Consider the following 22,593-nt stretch of genomic DNA (forward strand, 5'->3'; position numbering starts at 1 on the left):
AGTGCTACATTGGATGGGTGAAGTAATTTACATCATAAATTTTCTACTTAAAACGTAGATACAAATTTAAAACAATAAAAATATATTATTTTTTCCTTATAATATGAATATATAAAATTATAAAAATGCTTATAAAACAATTTTTTTTTTCATAAATTATCTGTTGTGGCTATTACAACTTATATTTTATATGGAGGAAAATAAAAATTCTTAAAAACATAAGTTACGTATTTATTACACTTGGTATAAATTGCGATAAAATGATAATGTTATTCTATTCAATTCAGAAATAAAGATAAAAAAGGAACTGTTTTAATATTTACCTTTTTTTTTTTTTCATTTATTATAATATCTGCACGTTTTTAATCAACACTTTACGTAAGGTATTAATGTGTTAATACATCCCAGTGAATTTAATATATTTTCAAAAAAAAGTAAAAAAAATTTTAAAATAAAATAAAAATCATCATTGATCTAATATGTTCTGGGAACCTGAACCAATAGAAACTTATAAGATCGCATATTTTATCGTATGAATCCTTTTATAACATATGTGGGTTGTGTATTTTTTTCTATGATATTATTCATGCTTGCTACAATAGCTAAAAATAGGTTTTTAGTGTATTTCTATTTAAGTATTATCTCTTTTTTTGTAATTCTCTTACCACAATTTTTTTTGATTGAAATTTAATAGTGCAATAATAATATAATGTCACACATATACTTTTCATGGATAAACAATAACAATTTTGACATTTCATGAGACAAAAGAATTAATGAGTGCTCTAATTGATACAACAAAACATTTTTGTAACATTTTATTTGTTATAATAATTTATGAAATCATTTCTAAAAAATATTTTGAAATAATCTCACTTTACAATGTTCCAAATGTGGGAAATTTTCGTTTTTACCTATTCGTAAATGTATCTGTCTAGAACTTATGTAGAGTAATTTCATGATAATTGTAAATCCCTAATTTCATTCTTACAAGTGTTACCATACTTGATATTGTCTCATATTGTTCTTCCCTAATGTGTGAGTTATAGCAAATGCATATAAAAGTGATAATTAATCTTTGTGCTTCTATAATTAATTTTTTTTCATAATCTCTACATTCATATATTTTTCTTTTCAAACATTTTAATCCTGATTCTCGTTAAATAATTTATTCATTTAAGTACAACATCCCAAATGATAACTTTAATCTTTAAAAAAAAATGGCTCTACATTTACTGCTTATAAAATAAATGAATCCAGTTATGTATAACATAAGCACTTGAAATTACATATGTATATTTTTCTAATAATTTCTTATATTGTAATGGGTGGTAATTCATTTAAGTATTTTTTTATTTATTCAAACAGAACACTCTTTATAAAGGTGCTAAATTATACTTTATAAAAAAAGTAGAGCTCTCTACCATAATTTAATAACATACAAATTTTGATAATATTAAAAATATAATTCGTTTTATTATATCTGAAAAATCATCAACTGGGTAAAATATGCTACACCAGTTACATAGACACAACAATTGTAACAATGTATGCATTCTCCAAAATTTATATTAAAACAAAATAATGATTAATGAACTTTGTCTCATCGAAATGCTAATTAATATTACTAAAGTGGTCCTAGTATGAAGATCTCAGCAAAGCATTAACTAAAAATCTTATTTTGCCTCGTTTATATATTGGGGTAAATAAAGATGTATTATCCCACTTATATTCACCCTATTATAAAAGAAGAGAAAAAATGAAGAACATATATATTAATATTTATTTGTTTCTTAACATGTAAAACGTAATCAAAACATTGAAAAATGTATCTATACAGAAAAATATATAGATGTTTTTAAAAAAATTAACATGCAAGTAAAAAAAAGAGAATATTTTAAATAATAATAATTTTATAAACCTATAAAAAAAAAAAAAAAAAAGTAAAAAAAAATATTAGTAAAAGTAAAAAATTTAAAGGAAAGTTACATTTTTTTGTAAAAATATAATCACACACATTTTTTTTCATGGGTGCTATAAATTGTCCAATATAGAGTACATGTATATTTCACTTATTACATCTTATATATCCTCAGTAAATTTATAAGAATAACTTCGAAATAACGTCCTCATGTAGAATTATAAGCTATATTAATTTTTTTTTTTTTTCGATCATTCCCATGACCTGGTTGTAACTTCCTAGGTTGTGTTTTATATTTAGAATTTTTATGAAAATTATGCTTCATTTCCTTATTCTTATTTGTATTCTTATGTACCAATGATCTCAAAGGTGTAAACTAATAAGAAAAGTCGTCATGCAAAAAAGACGCAGTACTTCTGTTTTGTGTATATTTAATTTTACTCACATATGTAAAATAATTTGTATGACAAATTTATAGAAGAAAAATTATTTATTTATTTATTTATTTATTTATTTATTTACTTACTTTATAAAACACAAAGAAAAAAAATAATATCCCTAAAACCGAAAAAGCAAATAATGTGATAATATAGAAAGGGTCTAATATTATACCTTTAATTACCTTTATTCGACTTTTAAGTATAGCATGAAAATCAATAGTTAATGATTGCACTAATCTTTCTGGATATTCGGGTAGTGACATATTACTACAATTCAATTTCTTCAAAAGATTGTAAGGATTTAGATCCTTCTTACATTTAAAATATTTTGGACAATGATCCCAATGATAACCAAAGAAAAAATATGTGCAGCAATCAGTTAAATAATTTTCATATATTGGAACAATAGAAGTAACATAATTACAGTATTTCCCATTTTCAGATTCATCAGGTTTGTTTTCATTTTTTATGTTGTCATGATTTTTAAAATAGTCATGCATATATTTTTCTTTTTTCCATTCATCGAAAGTTCCATCAAAATAAAAGTAACATGGATTTTCCTTTGCACAATTTCCACGATTAATGCACCAAATTAACTTCTGCAATATGGAACTAACAGAAGGATCAAGTTTAATATTTGAACTATTTTTAGAATCTTTCCATAATTGTTCGTATGTCCAGTAATTATAATATGAGCAACGATCTGGTATACTTTTTTCATCTTTCAAAATAGTGGATAGTTTTTTTAATCCATTGCATATTTTTTTGCACGGTTCCCTGTAATTTTCTGGTAATTTTTCAATACAATTACCTTCTTTACATTCTTGACATTCTTTGCACTCTTTACATTCGTTCCAATTGTTTTCATCATTAAATTTTTTATATTTTTCACAGGAAGGTAACTGTGTCGTTTTCCCATTCTGAAATGTGGGAAAAATTATTAATTATAAATATATTAAAATTTTTACTTTTAATAAATTGTTATATATTGGTTTTTAGAAACACATAATATTTTCATTCTTTGTCAATCAACCCTTTAGTTATAAATATAAACATACATCATTACATAATGATTCTAAATAATTCACTGCCTCTGTAGACATGTCATTAAAAAAGGAGCTGTGTAATATGTGGATACACAAATATTCAGAAATAAAAATATAATTATATAATATACTAATATACTAAATAAACGTTCAGTGTCAATTTTTAAAAGAATTTGTATGTTCCTTGGTATTTGGTATTTTCCTAATTTTTAATAATTTCTTTGTATTACTAGAATTAATATTATATATAAGCAACATGTTAGTACTAAATTGTATAGGCTTAAAAATATTAATTAATTCTAGAAAAAAAAAATAATAATATACTACGAAAACGTATATTTTTATTAAAAGGAAAAGTATGAATGCTTTTTTTTATCACTATTGATGAGAGATTATTTCTTATGTTTCAACACTTTCACATTTAAATTTTTATAATTCAGGCACACATTTTGTATTTTAAGATTACTTATTTTTATTGCGCTATTCTATATATATTTCTTCAACTAATATATATTAATAAATGTAATATATATTATTTCAAAATATGGAAATATACAAATTTATATATTTCTCAATTTTTATAAATTATATAAAATGTAAATATATGAAAGTATTTTTTTTTTTTTTTTTTTTGTAGTAATATGTAATTTATTGTCATACATTTTCCAATACATTAATGCATTGTGTGCAGACGTTATATATTAATTATGCGTACTATAAATAATATTAACTCTGGAATACATCTTAATTATATTCACATTTTATATAACAAGATTACTATAAATGTTTTTCCACTATATATAATTGTTTTAATTTATTTGTGTGTTCTATCAAGATATGCACATATATATTCAAGTATTAGTATATGTATGCTGCATAATACATCATTTTCCTATTTTTGTTTTTTATTTACATTTGTTTTTTCTATTTTTTTGTATAAAATATATTTCCATTAATTCTACTTAAATATTATAAACATTATTTATATTATATAGAATTAAAATAAGCCTATAATTAGAACTCCTTATTCATATATATCATCACATTTTCATCATTATGTAATATATTTGTGTTTGGTTCTTTATATACCATATTCAAGGCAGGTTATTTAAATAATTAAAATATTACTAATATATGTCATTTTTATATAGTTATATAAGTATATATAATTAAGCATGCACCATATTTGGTGTATTATTTTTCCTTGCACACATTTATGTATATCATTTCGTAAAAAAAGCAGTTATTATATTTTACTTTTAATGAGTTTATATATATATTCTCCATAAGATTATATTTATAATGATTGCATAAAAAAACATATACTATGTTTATCTCAATTATGAGAATATTTGAAAATGAAGTAATACAAATAAATATGATTATCATGCAATGAAATATAACACTCAATTAAAACGTATAAATGTTATTTTTATAATGGAGAAATATTGATGTACTACCTATTATATAAAATTTAACACATTTAATAAACATTTTCTTACCTTTAAATGTTTATATAAGCATTTCATTTTTTTTTAATTTATATACCTTTCGTTAAATGCATAGATTCATTATAAATTTTTCCTTTTTTAGAATTACTAATTGTGTAAAATTAAGGAATAACATTTAAATTCATTATAATAAGTAATTCAAGCATGGAAACAAATAATATCATATAAGGATGATATGTATTATGATGTATGCCAATATATGAAGAAATATTTTATTAAAAATATATACATATATTCTTAAATATTTTTTCATTATGATGTATATATAAAATAATATATATAATAATACATTTTCAATAATGTTGTAAAACACATTATCTGTTTTTAAAATTAATACTATATGAATGTGCCTTGAGAAAAAATTATACCTGACCTTCTTATATAATGAGAATGATATAGATAATTGTGACATAATAGAGAAAAAATAATGTTCTAATATAATACGGGTACATATTTGAACCATACGTCTAACAAATAAACGGAAACATTCAAATATGAAAAAGATAAATGATATATAAATTAATATAAGAAATATACAAAGAAATATCGTATATAGAAAAAAGCACAAATATTGTTAAACGATTGGGATCCATCGAAAGAGACCTTCTATGAATTATTACTCAACTTTTGTAAAATTAGAAAATTTTATGAATCAAAAATAATTCAATGAATAACAATGCAACGTAATGTCATATTTTTTGAAAAACTAATGCAAAATGAAACATATTTAATATAAGATAGTGTGCCATATTCATCTAAAATGATGTTTTTTATTATGTTTCAACATATAATTGTAAATAAATTATAAAAACCTAAATATAATTTGCATTACTCATAATTATCTTTATATATAGTTACTGACTATGGTCGAAATATTCCTAATAATCACAAATAGTAAGAATTCATGATTAAAATGATTTATATTACAGCTCTGATATATTATTTAATACTTATTATTTATATATGTACGGTTTAAACTTTTGTTTTCCTAGTAAATTAAGCGAATAGTTCCATGAATGAAATAAGGAAAAAGTAATAATATGGAACAGTTATTCTTTATTACACTGCAATTCAAAATTGTGCATAAAACATCAAGAATATTTAACTAAAAAAAATATTTTTCATAAATATTTCGATAGGATAACATCCGTATGTGGGAAAATTTTTATGTTTATCTTACAAGTTCAAGAAAATGTATGATAATAAATTTGCGATAAATTGTATATTATTTAGTGCATTGTACGTTAATAAATTAGAGAAAGCCATTCTAAAGGGTGTATCCGTTTTTTTTTTTTTTCAAAACTTTTATATTATTAATCATAATAAAAATTCAAATTTTCATAATTATACCTAAATAGTTACAGCATTCACTCAATCCATAATTAGCTATATGAAATCTTCCTAAAATACAGAAATCAGGATAGTTTAATAATTTTCCAAAAATGAATCGATATTCATTTATATTTTCCATGCAGAAAAAATATATAATAATTAAAAATATACTATAATCAAAGGAGTAATATAAAAATATTCAAAAATGAAATAAATGTCGACAAAAATTGAGATAAATTTGATTATTTTACTCAAAAATGGAAGCCTCAATAATCTATAACTTTTTTTGATAGGTATAACACTCACAAAAAATAAATATCATTTATGTATAAAACAATGATTTACCTACTGAAATACAAAATTATAAAACGTGCTATTAAAAAATAATCATAAATATAAGATTCAATGAATCCCTGAAGATAATATAAATCATCTTGATGAATAAAATTATAGATCCAAATATAAAATCGTATATATTCATTTTATTATTATAATTTTACATAGTTATTATGTAAATACGTTTTTTAAACTATAATTGCTTATGGTATACAACAATTTAAATAAGTATACTCATAAAACATTTCTAATATAAATATTTTTAAATTCTTCCTATTTTTCATATAATATTAATGTAATCGATTTGATTGAAGTGTGGATAATCGATTAATAAAATAAAAATATAATAATACCTAATACTCATAGATCAAACATACATATGGAAATTATTTTATTATAAATAGTACACTATTTTTCTGAATAGGATTAATAAATATTTAAAATGAAAAGATAATTACATTAATATATATTATCTAAGAAATTATACATGGACCTAAAATTAAAATATAAAGAATGATCATTTAAAAATGTTAGTATGTAAATGTTAATATTGAAAATTTCAAATCTACTTATGATATATTTTTTATATATAACATTAACGAGATATATAATATTAGGAATCTAAAAGGGAATATTGATGAATATAATAACTTAAATATATAGTATCAAACATCTATTATCCATTTTATAAATATATACTTAAGAAAACCAAATTATATTAATTAATTGAACTAAATAGTGCGTAATAATTAATACAAAACTATGTAATTTTATAATAATGGGAACCAGTGAGTTTTTTAATTATAAAATTTATTATATATAATTTTCTATTCAAAATATTATTATTTCTATGAGTATATATTAATTTATAAAAATGTTATAAATGATAATTTTTGTTAGCATTTCATCCTATAATGTATGATTATAGTAATAGAAGAAATATATATTTTTAATACACTTTTTTCCCCAGAACTTCATTGTATTTCCGTTTTCCTTATTTTGAGCATATTTTGGATCACTTATATATATCACCTAAAATGCGAATCATATTTATTTAACATTTTATTAATATATGTTTTCTTGCGATTCTCCATCTTCCATGGATTCACATAAGCTTGATAGTATTTAACAAAAATGTTTTTATCGTCATTTAAATATAATTCATATAATATATGAACCATAAACTAAAAATGTTGTAGGATATATAAGTAGGATCTATCTAGATAATTACAATGAAAGTGTTGATAACCTTGTAAAGTATGAAATGAATTAAATATAAATTATATAACAGTAGTAAGCATATGGAATCCTAAAGAGGACATTTGTACGTAGATTAATATTGAAGATAGAAAAAGTATTTTTGAATACTGATTAATTTAGGAGAACATTATTAATGAAAATATTTGCATGTATGACTTTAAAATATAGTATAAAATAAATAAGTGTAAATCATCACTGTATAATTATCGTGAATGTTTATATTATGATTTAAAAAAAAAATACAAAAAATTTTAAATAAAGGTATGAGTTATTATCTTAACACTATTTTATATACTTAATTTTGTTGTAAAATTGCTATATTGGAACAACAAGCTTTAAATTATACATTACAAGGAAGACAAACATTTCTCAACACTATAAAATATTAAGTACGTAGAACTTAAAAGTTATATTTAAACAAAGGTGATCAACGTAATTCATTTCAGTCTTCATTTCATATTAATCCTATAGACATATAACAAATTTTTTCATTTTTAAGAATTTTTTTTATTTCCTCCATTTTATAAAGGGTACCTCCAAAATACACATAACTAAATAAATATTATACAACATTTTTAATAACATACTTTCGTTATGAAATTTAATATAATTATTATAAGTCTGTTATAATGTATTCTTTTCATTCTTATTTATACCATTAAAATGGATGCTGAGAAAGGTTCTCTATAAGAAAAAAACATAAAATAAAATGTAGATAACAAAATATACTATAGAATTCTTGAAATATATATATCAAAACCAAATTATCAAGATATGAATAACACTACAAATTTAGTTCAATAACATTCTATATATGGTATAATTATATTAACATCAAACATAAGTTAGATTAATTTATATAAATATGATGATAATCCTGTCAGTCATATTGTATAAGTACTCATCGAAAAAAAAAAAAAAAAAAAAAAGAAGCTAAAGGCTAATGTGAAAATAATCAATAAATATTTTAAATATGAACTAATTTATTTTATGCTTTATTTTATGAATTTTTTGTATCCTATAAATAATAACATTATTGTAAATGTTTCCTAAGTGTAAGACATTTTATTTCTTTTTAATTTAGCAACTTTCACCTCTTTATATTTATTGAGTTCTTATAAAAAGTTCCATTATGGAGGTCTTTGTTATATGTAAAATATTTACATATTATAATTCATTTTATATGCATATACTCTTTATAAATGTATATTTATGCTTAATAAATATAAAGAAACTTATATGCATGAACGATTATTAATTGTAAATATAACTACTTAAATGTAACAACGATTCCATAAGAATAAATGTATATATAAAAAAATGATAATCATCATAACATAAACTGTTAAAAGTTTTTAAACGATAAAAAATCATTCGTAAGTATGAATATAATCCTTCATAGTTATTTATATAAAAAGAACAAAAAAAGAAAAAGTTATGATTTTCTCATTTCTTGAATATATTTAAAATAAACTGTTGATATATACACAAATTATATAATAACCCATAAATTCATATTTACACTAAAAAAAAAATTATTATAATGAGGTACAATGACACCTGCTAATATTCAGGGTATATGTTTTCAAGTGTGCTTAAATAATATGATATATTCTTTCTATCGTAATAAATATTTAACATCAAGTTATAAGTACTTCATACTCCTATATAAATGTAGTAATGTGAAAAAAGGGTTAACTAATCATGTATAAATCAATATAAACATAGAAAACAATTAACTTTTTTTCAATACACTGTACAAAAAAATGTTTTTTCTTAAAGGATCATCAATAACAGTTGATCCAACTATATAAATGGCACTATAAGTTAAACATAAGTAACAAGAATATTGTGCATATTCCTAGTAACTAATACTTATTTTAATATATAATTAAAATAATTATTGATACATAAAAATAAAAGTAATATATATCATTTTTGTGCATTTGCTTCTATATTAAGCATGATGGGGAAAACATATTCAATTTTGAAAAATTATAAACATAATATAATAAACAGAAGGGATTTTTTTTTGTGTAATAATACACGACAAAAAAAAATGAACTAACTCACACTTTTAATTAGTAATGTATAATTAATCATGTAAAATATCAATACTTAAATTTCCTTCGCAACATGCATTTAACTGTTATTAATTAAATAAATATTATATCAAATTTAAACATAATAACAGGGAAATAAAAATTTTCAATCATTATTTTATATATTTAAATATATTATGTTTTAAATAAATAGAATAATAAATATATTATATTTTTAAATTGATATTTAATTTATTCCATCTTTATTATTTCCAATATAAAACAATGCAAACAAAAAAATAAGTATCTATTAAAAAAAGTAATAATTTGTGCTTTAAGTTATGAGGTTTTTCACAAAAGTTTGTAGAATATATACATCTTGAAAATGTATTTTTATTAATATAAAAGAGTCTATAAGGGAAATAAGTTCCATCATTTATTTTTTTAAAGTGAAGTAAACAAATTTATGTTATATATGAAATTAACAAATTCATATTTATATTATACCTAAAATTTAATATGCTAGTAGAGCAAATAAAACCATATAAAAAGCACACTCTTGATGATATAAAATGTGGCTCAAAGTACAATGGGATATAATACCTATTTTAATTCTCACATAAATAATTTGCACATAAATACAATAAAAATGTTAATGAATATTTATTCTTATTTATAATGAATATACCTTTTTTCATAATTCTAAGAATAAGACATTGTTATAAGTATATCAGAATTTACATTTATTAGTGACAAAAAAAAAAAATATATATACTAATTTACATTCGAAAAGGTATTAAAGAAAGTATACTCACATAATTACTAAAAATTCTTCACTTCATTGTAATGTTAAAAAAGGAAATCTATATCTAAATACGTCTAATTATCTTAAGAAGTGATTAATGCTTTTTCCAAGCTTATATATTATACTTAATAAAATAATTAAACAAAAATTATATGAAAATGATATCCATACAGAAATAAAAACACTACTTGGTGTATATATTTTATTACTCTTCATTTATTCTTTCTTATTTTAAAATTTTCATCAAAAATAAATAAGTTCTAATACAAATGTCACAACTATTACAGAAATAACTCCATTGAGTATATATACTGAATAATCATATTGTATTTTAGAAATTACTTTTGTTAAAACTAATATGAAAACTATAAATCCAATCAAAATAACAGAAAAGGATGAAGTAATAATAATAATTTATTTTTCAAAATGCTTTTTTATTTGTTACTTATTATTCTTCTGCAGCTTCAGAAAATTTATGTGATGAAGTTCAGAGAAAACTATACTTTCCCATTATGTATCTAATTCTTTTAATAATGATTTTGAAGAATATTTATATTCTGAAGATTTTTTTATTATCATCAAACCTGCTATGTTTATTTTGCTTTAATTTATTGGATACTGAATCAGACGTACATTCATTTTTTAGTTTTTTTCCCCTTATATGATCAGAATTTTTTTCAACGATTCCTACATGCTTTGTTAGTTTATCTAAATTATGCTTTTCCAATAATCGTTCATTCCTTATCCCATGTGCTTCAATTAGGTTTATCGCTTTATTTAAACATTCTCTAGATATAATCTAAAAAAAAATGTAAATATGATGTTTCGATATATAAGTTTATTTCATTCCTAGAAACGAAAATGAAAATTATTTATGAATACATATAAAGATATATATATGTGTGTGTATTTTATAGCTCTTCAATGTGGTCATACTATATTATATATATTTTTCAAGCATAGAACTAAATCTAAAATTAGTAACATTATTATGTAAATTTTTCGTTTTGCCAACTTATGCTCCTCCAATTATAAATAATCTTTATACGCATTGTATAATAAAATACTAATGCGTAATTCTGAAAGTTCAATTTTTATGTTAACAATAGAAATTATATTTATAACCAATTGTGATTTGTAAATAAAAGCAAAATATATTTTATTTAAATTGTATCCACAATTAAATTATTGCCGTCTTGTTTATATCATAAACTAAATATATTATATTAATGTTTTATTTATTTATTTTTCATCTTTGACTAATTCACAACGTCGTTTTAAAACCTTTATTATAGAGTGATATCTTTTTAATACGAATGAAATCCGTATTTAAATAAATACGGGTTTAATTAATCTTATACTATTACAGTTTCTTTTATATAGTGCATTTATAAAAATATCTTTCTTTTTCTTTTTTTCTTCTTTTTGTATTATGTTTTTCTTTTTTAAAATTAATTTATTCTATAATCATGTATTATTTAGAGAAAATGCAAAATTTTTAAGAAAACAGAAATCCATAAAATAAAACATAAAAAAAATTTCTGAACATTATCAAAAGAGAAATTCTTATATAGGTATAATTTTTCCAATTACACGAATGTTTTAGTTACTTTAAGCACATAGAACATGAAAAATAACAACACTGTAGACATGTTTTTCTTTAAATTGCTTACGTTTGACATTTTAAGATCATTATATAAATAACCTAAAGAACTATATATTTTATAACTATTTCTGGATAATTTTATATTTTTTTTAAAGCACTCTATTATGTTCCCGTTTTTTTTGACGCACAATTTATTAAAATTTAAATAAATCAAATTTTCAGCATATTTAAATATTTACGCTAATTTTTATGGAGAAATAACATATTTCTGTGAATCATAGGGCGAAATATTTAATTTGAATATATCAATAAATTCCAGAACTAGAACATTATTAAGTACAAATGTAGATATCCAAGAAGGGGGTTCATTCATTTGGTAGATCATATAATGAGAATAGTGGAAGGTGAGGACGATGGCATAATTGAAAATATATCAAAATCATTAAATAAAAATGGCCAATTTAAAGAAAATGCTGGTTCATTCTAGCATAATGAATATTCTCAGATGCCACGGGATACATCTGAGATTTTTGATAAGCATGAAGAAGCATATGATTCATACGAAAGTTCTCATGATTATGAACAATCATCTGGTGAAATTAAACATAGTGATATATATGATCAAAATGAAAGATTTTATTGTTCACGTTGTAATAGCTACAATAAAACACAACAATTTAAACCATCTGAACAAAAAATACATGTTGTAATGAGGAAGAATAGAACAAGAAATAATTACATACTCTCAAGGACAATTAAAATTTATAAAAAAAGAGAACAAAGTATTTGAAAGTTGTATATTTTTTGTGATGGATATTCTCTTACATAAAAACGCTAAAGGTTCCCTAGGTGGCATTAATGCTAAATTAGTACAAAAAAATAATTAAGTTAGCTGCAGTTTTTTCTCCAACTGTCAGAACTTTTTATATTTTGATTTTGATAGTTTTATTAAATTCTGTTGTACAATTACCTCTTATAAATCTATTTACATATGTGTTCCTTTTTCTCTATTAATATGTTAATCAAACACAATATATTTCAAATACAAGAAATGCAACTGTTTGTTAAAAAAAAAAATCGGACACCTAGAGGTATATTTAAACAAAACGTATTAGAGAAATTCTACAGAAATCATCTACAAGTTGAACGCATGAGTGTGTTAATTTCTGCATATAAATTTTTTATTTCAAATGTAAAATTACATAGACAAAATGTAAAACAATACGTGTTATGTATGAAATGTTAACATTTGTAAAAATGCAAGGTTTAAAATGTGATTTTATACACTCTAGTATATTATTTCATTCCTTTGTAAAAATATGTTATTTATGTTTTACTACATTTATTATGATGTTAATTTCATTTTGGAGGTTTAATAAAAAGCACTTTTTAAAAAAGAAACGGTTTCATATTTGATTTTTCCTCTCATTGCATTCTTACATATATCTTTATGCAATATTTTTATATTTGTTTATATAAATCATTTTCGAAAAACTAATTCAATAAACCTATGTTAAATTCAGCATTCGTCGTTTAAAAAGATTTTTCCCTATCGTTTTCCTTTCACACATGGACCAGCGATTAACTTTTGTTATAATTTTTTTAATTGAATTATATTAACTTCTAACTAATGTATATTAAGTGGAAATATAAAAATTGTACATTTTCTCCATCTTAATAAATATATATATTTGTATATATATGTATATTGCAATTTTTAACCATTTCAACAGCTATTAATTAAGTTCTATAATATTACACATAAATTTTTTTTCATTTTCACAACAAATTATGATGTTATAATGAAATAACACATTTAGGGTTATTGTTTCTTCAATAATATTTTTTTTTTTTTTTTTCAGAACAGCAGAACGCTTTTCTGTTACACAATATTACTATTTCTTTAATTGCCATACTTCAATTTCATAATATTATATATACGTGAAACCTTTTTATGCAATGTTAGTATATTGCATTTTTTTTCAATTTTTTAGTTCTCAAAAAATCTACACTCCATGCACAATTTAAATGAAGCTTATTAAGACAATTAATTTTGTACTGTCTTACATCAACATCATTCTATATATAAATATAGAATATTATTTTTATTTTATTTTTTTTTTCTCTTTCCAATCATTTAAGACATAAGGAGAATTATAATAACAATTTTCTTTATTTTATTTTCATACTTTTTATATATATTTTCTTAATAATACAGTATTTTATCTCTCACATATCATACAACAACACAAGAAAGTGATAATTTATATATCATAAAAAAAATGCAGGATTTTTTTCACTCCGATATTTTGTCTCGTAGATTTAGTTAGGAACGTATAAATATATTAGTACAATTCCATAATAAGGGGATTAGGATTAATTAATTTTCTATTAACTAAATTTATTATATATGTAAGCAAATAATTTTTACCCCACTTAAGGTAGAATATTTTTTCGTAAAAATGTTTATTAGAGAGGAGGGGGGCTAATTATATTAAAATAAATTGCCTATAATTTTCGTGCGCTTCATCATGTTAGTAAAAATGTTTATTTTCAATGCTAATAATACATATGTGAAATTTTATAAATCTGAATAAAGGTGTTTTGGATTCTATATTACAATAAGAAAAAAAAAAATATATGTAATTTTTGTATTAAAAGAAATATATTTATGTTACTTAATTATAATGAGTATATTTTCCTCTTGGTTTTGACTCTTATTGAAGCGTAAAAATTTATTTTCTTACCCTTCTTACTAATAAGGAATTATTTCGACCGTGCTATTTGATTTTGCTAAATTTTTTTTGAGGGGAGACAACATTTCTTTTTAAATAGTTTGGATTTAAAAATTCTGCTTATGAATATGTATGTATGTATATATATATATATATATATAAATACATGTAGCAATTTTGTTCTTCTTTTAATTAAAAAAAATTAAGAATTTTCTAACTATTTTTAGGCTTATTATTTTGTATGAAATTATACTCGCTAGTTATTTTTTGTTCAATCATTAATTTTTTGTTTTTAATCATGTTAAAAAAATTTTAAAGTAAAAGAGGGGTTATGCGATATTGCTCTAAATTGAAAACATATAGAGAGAGTCAATAAAAAAGCATAAAATTACATATACCTGCAACTACTATATATATGTTATGTTATTGCAAAAGCAAAAAAATATACATAAGAATGTTAAAAAACAGTTTATTTACCAAAAGTATGGGAGTTCAAAATAAATTCCCACAAATAAACGGAACAAGTGGGTTCCTTTTTTATGTTAAATTGTTAATTTTTACATATGTTTTCTGGAATTCTTCCAACTTCAATAATAATGTAATATTAAAGTGATCCATATAGAAAATAATAAGATAGTTTTTTTTTTTTTTTTTTTTTTTTTTTTTTTTTCTGTTATGTTATTCTTTTATTTATGTAATGAAAATAATTCTATTAACATTTTATATATGCTACATATTTTTATGTGTTTTTTCGAAATTTATAGACCTCGTTTAATAACCCATGTGCTGAAAAGCACAAAACGTTAGATATTTTATGCTCAAAAAGCAGTAGATTGTTGACACAGTATGACAGTTATGATAACCCAAATCAGTTATATATGTATTCTTTAGAAGATATGGAAGATGAGGAAAGAGAAGAAAGGATAAGAGAACTCATTTCATACTATAATGTATTTTTAAATTATTATCCTGAACACAACACCAAAGACAAAATTATTAAACTAAAAAGCCCAGAAATAGTTAGAAGAAGAAATAGTGTAGATAGTGGAAAGGATATTGTGCCACAAATTAGATCAGTAGTTGAAAGAACATTTGAGTATGAAGATTCAGACAACCTTGATGATGATGAGGATGATTTGGACGAATTGGGATCTTTGGTAGAAACTGGGGTTTTTGAACATTCATTTTATGCAGATGAATACCATGATTTCGGTATAGACATAGATGATGATAATAATCTATCACTACTTGATGAAATCTTTGAAGAAATGAGTATGTTTAAAAGGAAATATTTAGATTTTAAGAATAAAATTTTGCCATATATTAATCAGTTTACGTGGAATAGTGAATCATTATATAATTACATTCTTATATTTACACCTTTGAGTTTATTATTAACAGCTTTTTTCATGCGCTTGGCATCACTGAAGTTTTTAGTTGCCACTGGTGCAGCGGCATTGGCATTATATGCATTGTAATCTTTAACACTTTGTATCACGTATAATTAAAAGGTTAAAGATAAGAATATATCGTATTTTATATATTTTTTTTTTTTTTTTTTTTTAGTGTTATAAATTTTTTCGCAGTAAGAAAAAAAAAAATTTAATAGAGTTTTTTTTAGTGAATAATGTCTTACAAAAATATTCCATTTTAAAAAAAAATTATCTACTTAAAAATAATTAAATATTATACCTTATTATTTTATTGAAACCTTTTCTTCTACATTATTCAACAGTTCAAATTTTCTTATCTAATTCATTAACTTCTAATTTCATTGTGCTTTATTGTTTTTTATTCATAAAGTTAAAATATGAGATATATATATATATGTACATATTTTAATTGTTTTACATTTTACTACACCAAATTAAACTTGTGCTATTTTATTATTGTTTTATATATTTTTTTTTTTTTTATTCTAAATTAAAGTTTTATACAAAAATGTTTTCTACTTCAAAAATTAACCTTTTTATGTAATACTTATATGCACACAAGTACTAAAAAGAAAAATTTTTTACATACAATTTTTCGCGCATTTTTTCTTTTAAAAAAAGTAAGGACTGTGATTTATCACCATGAGCAATGCACAATGAAACCCCGAAAAAGTGCACTTTTATTTAATAAAAAATTATTAATTATGAAATTTGTTTTTATTTATATAGCTTAGATGGTGCAACTATCCTATTATTTTTTTCTTTTTCTAATCGAATAATTGTACTTATGAGAAATTCACAAAATGTTTGTTCTTCGTATTATTACCTCAAAATCGTTATAGCTATAATTTTAATTTCTTGTAATGTTATTATGAAACTATATATATGCGCCTTAGTATTTTCTCATAATACGTTAAAATTAAAATGTAGTATATAGAAATTACATTTAATGTCCACTTTATTATTTTTATTTTTATTTTTTTTTTTTTTTTCATAATGTACCATTGATTCACAATATTTTAATGAACCAACCTAAGTACACAGATTATGTTTATTCATTAAAAAAGTACTAAAATCAAACTAAATTTTTGTAATGAATTATTTCCTTTAAACACAGTCAATATGTGCAAAATAGATTAATTTGTTTGGAAATAATCATATGTGTCTTAAAATTAACATCTGAAAAAAAAGTGCAATAACATTTTTTTGAGTGATTTAACTAATATAAAACTTTCATCTACATAAATATTTCTTTCCTATCTAATATATTTATACCATATAATAATTTAAAGGTCTAATTAATTTCATATTTAGGTTCTTTTTGTTTTAAATGTAAATAAGTATTTAATTATGACCCTTATATACAAAAATAAAAATATCAATATAGCTAAAAGATAAATTTTATAACAAGCTTTGTGTTATGTATAGTATATTTTACCTTAACAGTGTTCAGTGCAGTTATGTAAGTATTGTCTTATTTAGATATAAACGTAAAAATATATATTAAAATAATCCTTTTTTTTTTTTTTTAACTAAATTGAATGAATCTTTGTTAAAAAAAAAAAAGAATTATTCTGTTTCTTTGAAATTATAACTTCTCAAAATTGGTTGAATTCATTAGAAACGATAAGGAAATCGGGAAATAATTCATTTGTTATATATTACTCATTTAAATATAATAAGCATATTCTTGCATAAGTGCTCGGAACATTTCTTATTTTTATCAATATTAAAAACATGCATTATTAAATTGAATGTCGAATGGCGTTATTTCGTCTAGTGTAACAAGTGCAATGTACACTTGTCTTAAATAAATGCTACTGAATAATAAAACATTCTGCAGTTATAAATGTTAAATAAATATGAACAAAAACAAAAAAACTGAGTTTAAAAAAACAAATACAATTTCTCATGAATAGTGTAAATATATATAGATCAATTTGTTTATATCTTTAAAGGGTTTTATATGATTACATACGTTTGATTCTAATGTCTTCTTGGTAATATCCTTCCATGGATGTATTTTTTAAAATATATGACTTTATATTGACGTATTTATTACCCCATTAACGAGTTCACACATGTAACACACTAAAGAATGTGTACGAGAATATTACAAAAGTTCAAACTATTTATTTTATAAAACTCCCATATTTTTATATACGTAGTACAATACTCTTTCATTACCATGTTAGCCAAGTACTCATAGAAATAACTATTCATGTTGTGCAATTATTATAATATAGTCGATAAGAATTATAAAAAAAAAAAAAAAAATGACATGTAATTATGATAATAAATATAGATAAAAGAATTATTAAAAAAAAAAAAAAAAAAAACTAGTGTGAATAAAAAAACAAATGAAATTTTATTGAAATATAAATGTATGCATAATATATATTTCATTTGTTATCTTTCTACTTAGTTTGTTATAGGATCAATTGATTTCTTTTGCTCATGGCAGAATTATAAATTTGTATTTCTTTCCTTTTATATAAAAATGAACAAAGTAAAAATGAATAAATTTAAATGATAAAAAAATAGATGGTTAACAGGTATTTTTAGGATAATTATACCCTATCAAACGTGTACGTTTTAAACTTTCGAAGCTATGAAATCTTTCCCACTTTGCCTTACACCAATTTATAATATATTTTTATGATTCATAAGAAAATGCCTAAATTTTTATTTCAAAAAATATTATATAAACTCATATAAAAATGTCCTCTTCATTGTAAAATGAAAATCTACGAAGGTAAAACAAAACTGATATTTATAAATATATATATAAATAATTCCATAAATATAAAACAATCCAAGACAATTTTCCTGCCTTTCGCTTGATAATTTTCAGAAATAGAAATTAATACTAAAAATGTAATGGTTTTTTTTTTTTTTAATTTTTATGTAACATGCACAAAACATAAAATTAAAATTATATTCTTTAAGTGATGCAAAAATTGTTACAGCACAAGTAACGTCTTTAAATTGTGAATCCATGTGTAGCAGTGGGTGTAAAATTAAAGTAAAATGTTGTGAACTATATTTTACATTATTATATGGACTTTTCGATTGTATGTTTTCTTCGTTCAAATAGTTCATGGGAGTTATTGAAATAGCAATGTTCAAGATTGTGTCTGGAGCATATGATTAAAAGAAAAAAAATTAAATATAATTTTTCTCCGGAGTGAGGTAAAAGTAAAATGAATAAAGCATATTTTTAAAATTTTATGCTTCTGCATTATTTGCATTAGTAGCATATTATTTTATAGTTTATATATATTTAAATTTTTATTTAAAATGTTTTTAAGATTAGAGCTCTTACATGAACACACTTCACTAAACATAATTTTAGCATTTAAGTATCTTCTTTATTACTAATTAAGTTAAAAAGTGAATTAATTTATTTTTCAGTGTACTCTTTTGTAATAATGTCATTTTATTAAACTTGGATGCAACATATTTTTATTTTCTAAAATTAATACATTAAACTGTTTACAATATTTATTACCCTATTTAAGTGTAAAAGGATTCACTCCCATTTAAATGAGTTTGCAAAATTTTATACATTTAATATTTTATAATTTGTGAAAAAAATTATTACATTATTTCGTTACCCCTATGTACATTGTAGTTTGCACAATAAAAAAGAAATTACAAAAAATTTATTTTACACAATATATTATAAATAATAATATTGAACTAAATTATTTCTTTTAAAAATTCAGTTATGTAAAATTGTAATTTATAATAAGTTATGAAATATAATTATTTTATATGCATATAGTTTAAAATGGTTTATTCATATTTTATAAAATTCTCATATTACATAAAAAGATAATTTCTATAATTAGTTTATCCTTTTTTTTTAACGACATTGTAAAATAATTCGTAAAATACTTTTGTTTTTTTTTTTTTTTTTACTGTGTCTACAATGAAGTATTTAATTTAGTCTTTTAAAATACTTCATCTTTAATTTAATTAAATTTAAAATTGAATTAAATCTTTTTTGTTATTTTTATAATTTTGCTGTAATTTTTCTTTGGTTTATATTTAAAGTTAAAAACATTTTTCATCAAATCAACATGTATCACTTATATATATACATGCATAATTGATGTGATAGCAAAGAAAAATTATAATTAGTAACAAACAAAAAGATGGTGTCGCAAAAATATGATCAGATTGACAAAGGTGTAAAAAGAATAAAACCATTTTTTATTTCGTGAAAATTTTATACAACTCAAAATACTATAAGAAGGAACTATAATTTCAAAACTTCTACCATTCTCATAATAGCTTCTTTATTAATTTGTGTATGCTAATATATTACAACATTTCCATATATCCATTATTTATTCACAGTTGTATTTTTTTTTTTTTTAATTTTTATTTTTATAAATCAGATTTGCTTCATATTTATATAAAGACACTTATATATAACAATGCATTTACATATTTTTATAATACCATTAATACACAACAAGAGAAAGTAAAAAATAATTCTAATTTTTTTTCTTAAGGAATAGCTAATTACTCATTAAATGTAAAGCAAATAAGAAACTTAAGGAAGAAGCTCAAAAATAATATAATAAATATATAATAAAGAGAACAAGTATTTCATAAATAGTGAATTTTTTTAATACTTGGGTTAACACGTAGAAAATTAGTGTAAGCAAGTATCAAAGTAGATGAATTAAAAAATGAAGTAAAATCTACATATGTTATATAATTCAGCAAATATTAACATTTTTAAAAAACTAGACATTCATTTTAAAAAAAATTAATGAAAGTACGCAATTATGTAGAAAAAGTAAAATGTGGCAAAAAAATGATAATGACGTATTCAATGAATTTAAGAAAATTCTTTTTTTAATTTTTTTTCTAGCTTTGATTTTTTCATTGTACTGCCTTGTTTATGAGGACAAGAAGAATGCTATAAGCATTTTTTTTACATTATTTTCTTTCCTTTACTGTTATTATTTATATTGTTTTATATTTCCATAAAAATTTTAAAATATTGTACTTTTCTTAGAAAATAATAATACATTTAGTTTTTATGATTTATATATATTATCTTTAAAATGATGTTGTGTGGACATTGATGTTGTAAATTACCATATTATGTTGCATGTGCTAAAACATGTTCTACATATAAAATAATTAATGTATATCTTTATTCATTATGGCAAAATATTTTACATGGATCATTGAACATATATATTGTTAAAAAAAAGAATTGCTTTACTAATTCTGTTTTTTTTTTTTTTCTTTTTTTTTTTAATATATATAAAATATGTAAATTTTATAAAAAATAGAAAATACAGTATCATAAATTTATCCGTTAGATTCAACGTTTTTTATATAATAAAATTATTTATTTAATACAAATATTAAGTTAATTCTATCATTTAATATATTTAATTAATTATCTTATACATGCAAATTTATAAATAATATGCTTATGATTATTTTTTAATTTATAGAAAAATTATAACCTTATTTTGTTACACTTATGAATTCTTCAAAATATGCATAATAGTGTAAATGTTTTATTATTTCTGTTTTATATCTCGTAATTCTTACAACAATTATGTAAATTTCCTTTTGCCTTCGGGGCAAGATATGTACAGTATTAGCATATATTCATTGTAAGAAAATTCTTGTAATAATTAATTATTATAATTTTAACTTTATGAGCTCTTGCTTTTGATCTAAATTTTACACAATTTCCATGTCATGTGAAAAAGATAAATAAAGTTTTTTTTTTTTTTTTTTTAATTATCTTTTTTCTTTATAAAATTAAAACAAATATAATGTAACAATTCTCTAATTTATTCCCTAATAATAATTTCATTTATTCAGAACTTTAATACATCAATTAAATTTAATTGTAATTCTCCTATACGTATATATAAATTGAAAACATGAATTTTCCAAGATATTTTTAAATTTTCATCACTATTTCTATTAATTATGATATATTACTCAAAATTTATTTTAATAAGTTCTTAATAAATCATTTAAAAGATTAATGATAATATTGTAATAAGTATCAAACTAATTGTCTTCTAACATTTTACATATATATATATATGTATGTAAACGTTTCCTAAATGAATATAC

At 21.1% G+C, this 22,593-nt stretch overlaps 2 protein-coding genes across 2 annotated transcripts; one reads left to right on the forward strand and one right to left on the reverse strand.

The window, feature by feature from the left end:
- Nucleotides 1–2,129: 2,129 nt before the first annotated feature.
- Nucleotides 2,130–3,464, reverse strand: PGO_030030 (variable surface protein; the record flags this gene model as incomplete). The annotated part of the gene is made up of 3 exons (XM_028685993.1): nucleotides 2,130–2,297; nucleotides 2,448–3,281; nucleotides 3,420–3,464. The coding sequence occupies 3 exons, from the start codon at nucleotides 3,462–3,464 to the stop codon at nucleotides 2,130–2,132; spliced, it is 1,047 nt and encodes a 348-aa protein (XP_028541794.1).
- A 12,024-nt stretch (nucleotides 3,465–15,488) lies between these two features.
- On the forward strand, nucleotides 15,489–16,512 carry PGO_030040 (Plasmodium exported protein, unknown function; the record flags this gene model as incomplete). The annotated part of the gene is made up of 2 exons (XM_028685994.1): nucleotides 15,489–15,632; nucleotides 15,799–16,512. 2 exons carry the CDS (start codon nucleotides 15,489–15,491, stop codon nucleotides 16,510–16,512), a joined length of 858 nt encoding a protein of 285 aa, XP_028541795.1.
- Between the last annotated feature and the right edge of the window lie 6,081 nt (nucleotides 16,513–22,593).

This window comes from Plasmodium gonderi (genome assembly GCF_002157705.1).
Source record: "Plasmodium gonderi DNA, contig: Chr03, whole genome shotgun sequence".
Classification (NCBI taxonomy): Eukaryota; Apicomplexa; class Aconoidasida; order Haemosporida; family Plasmodiidae; genus Plasmodium; species Plasmodium gonderi.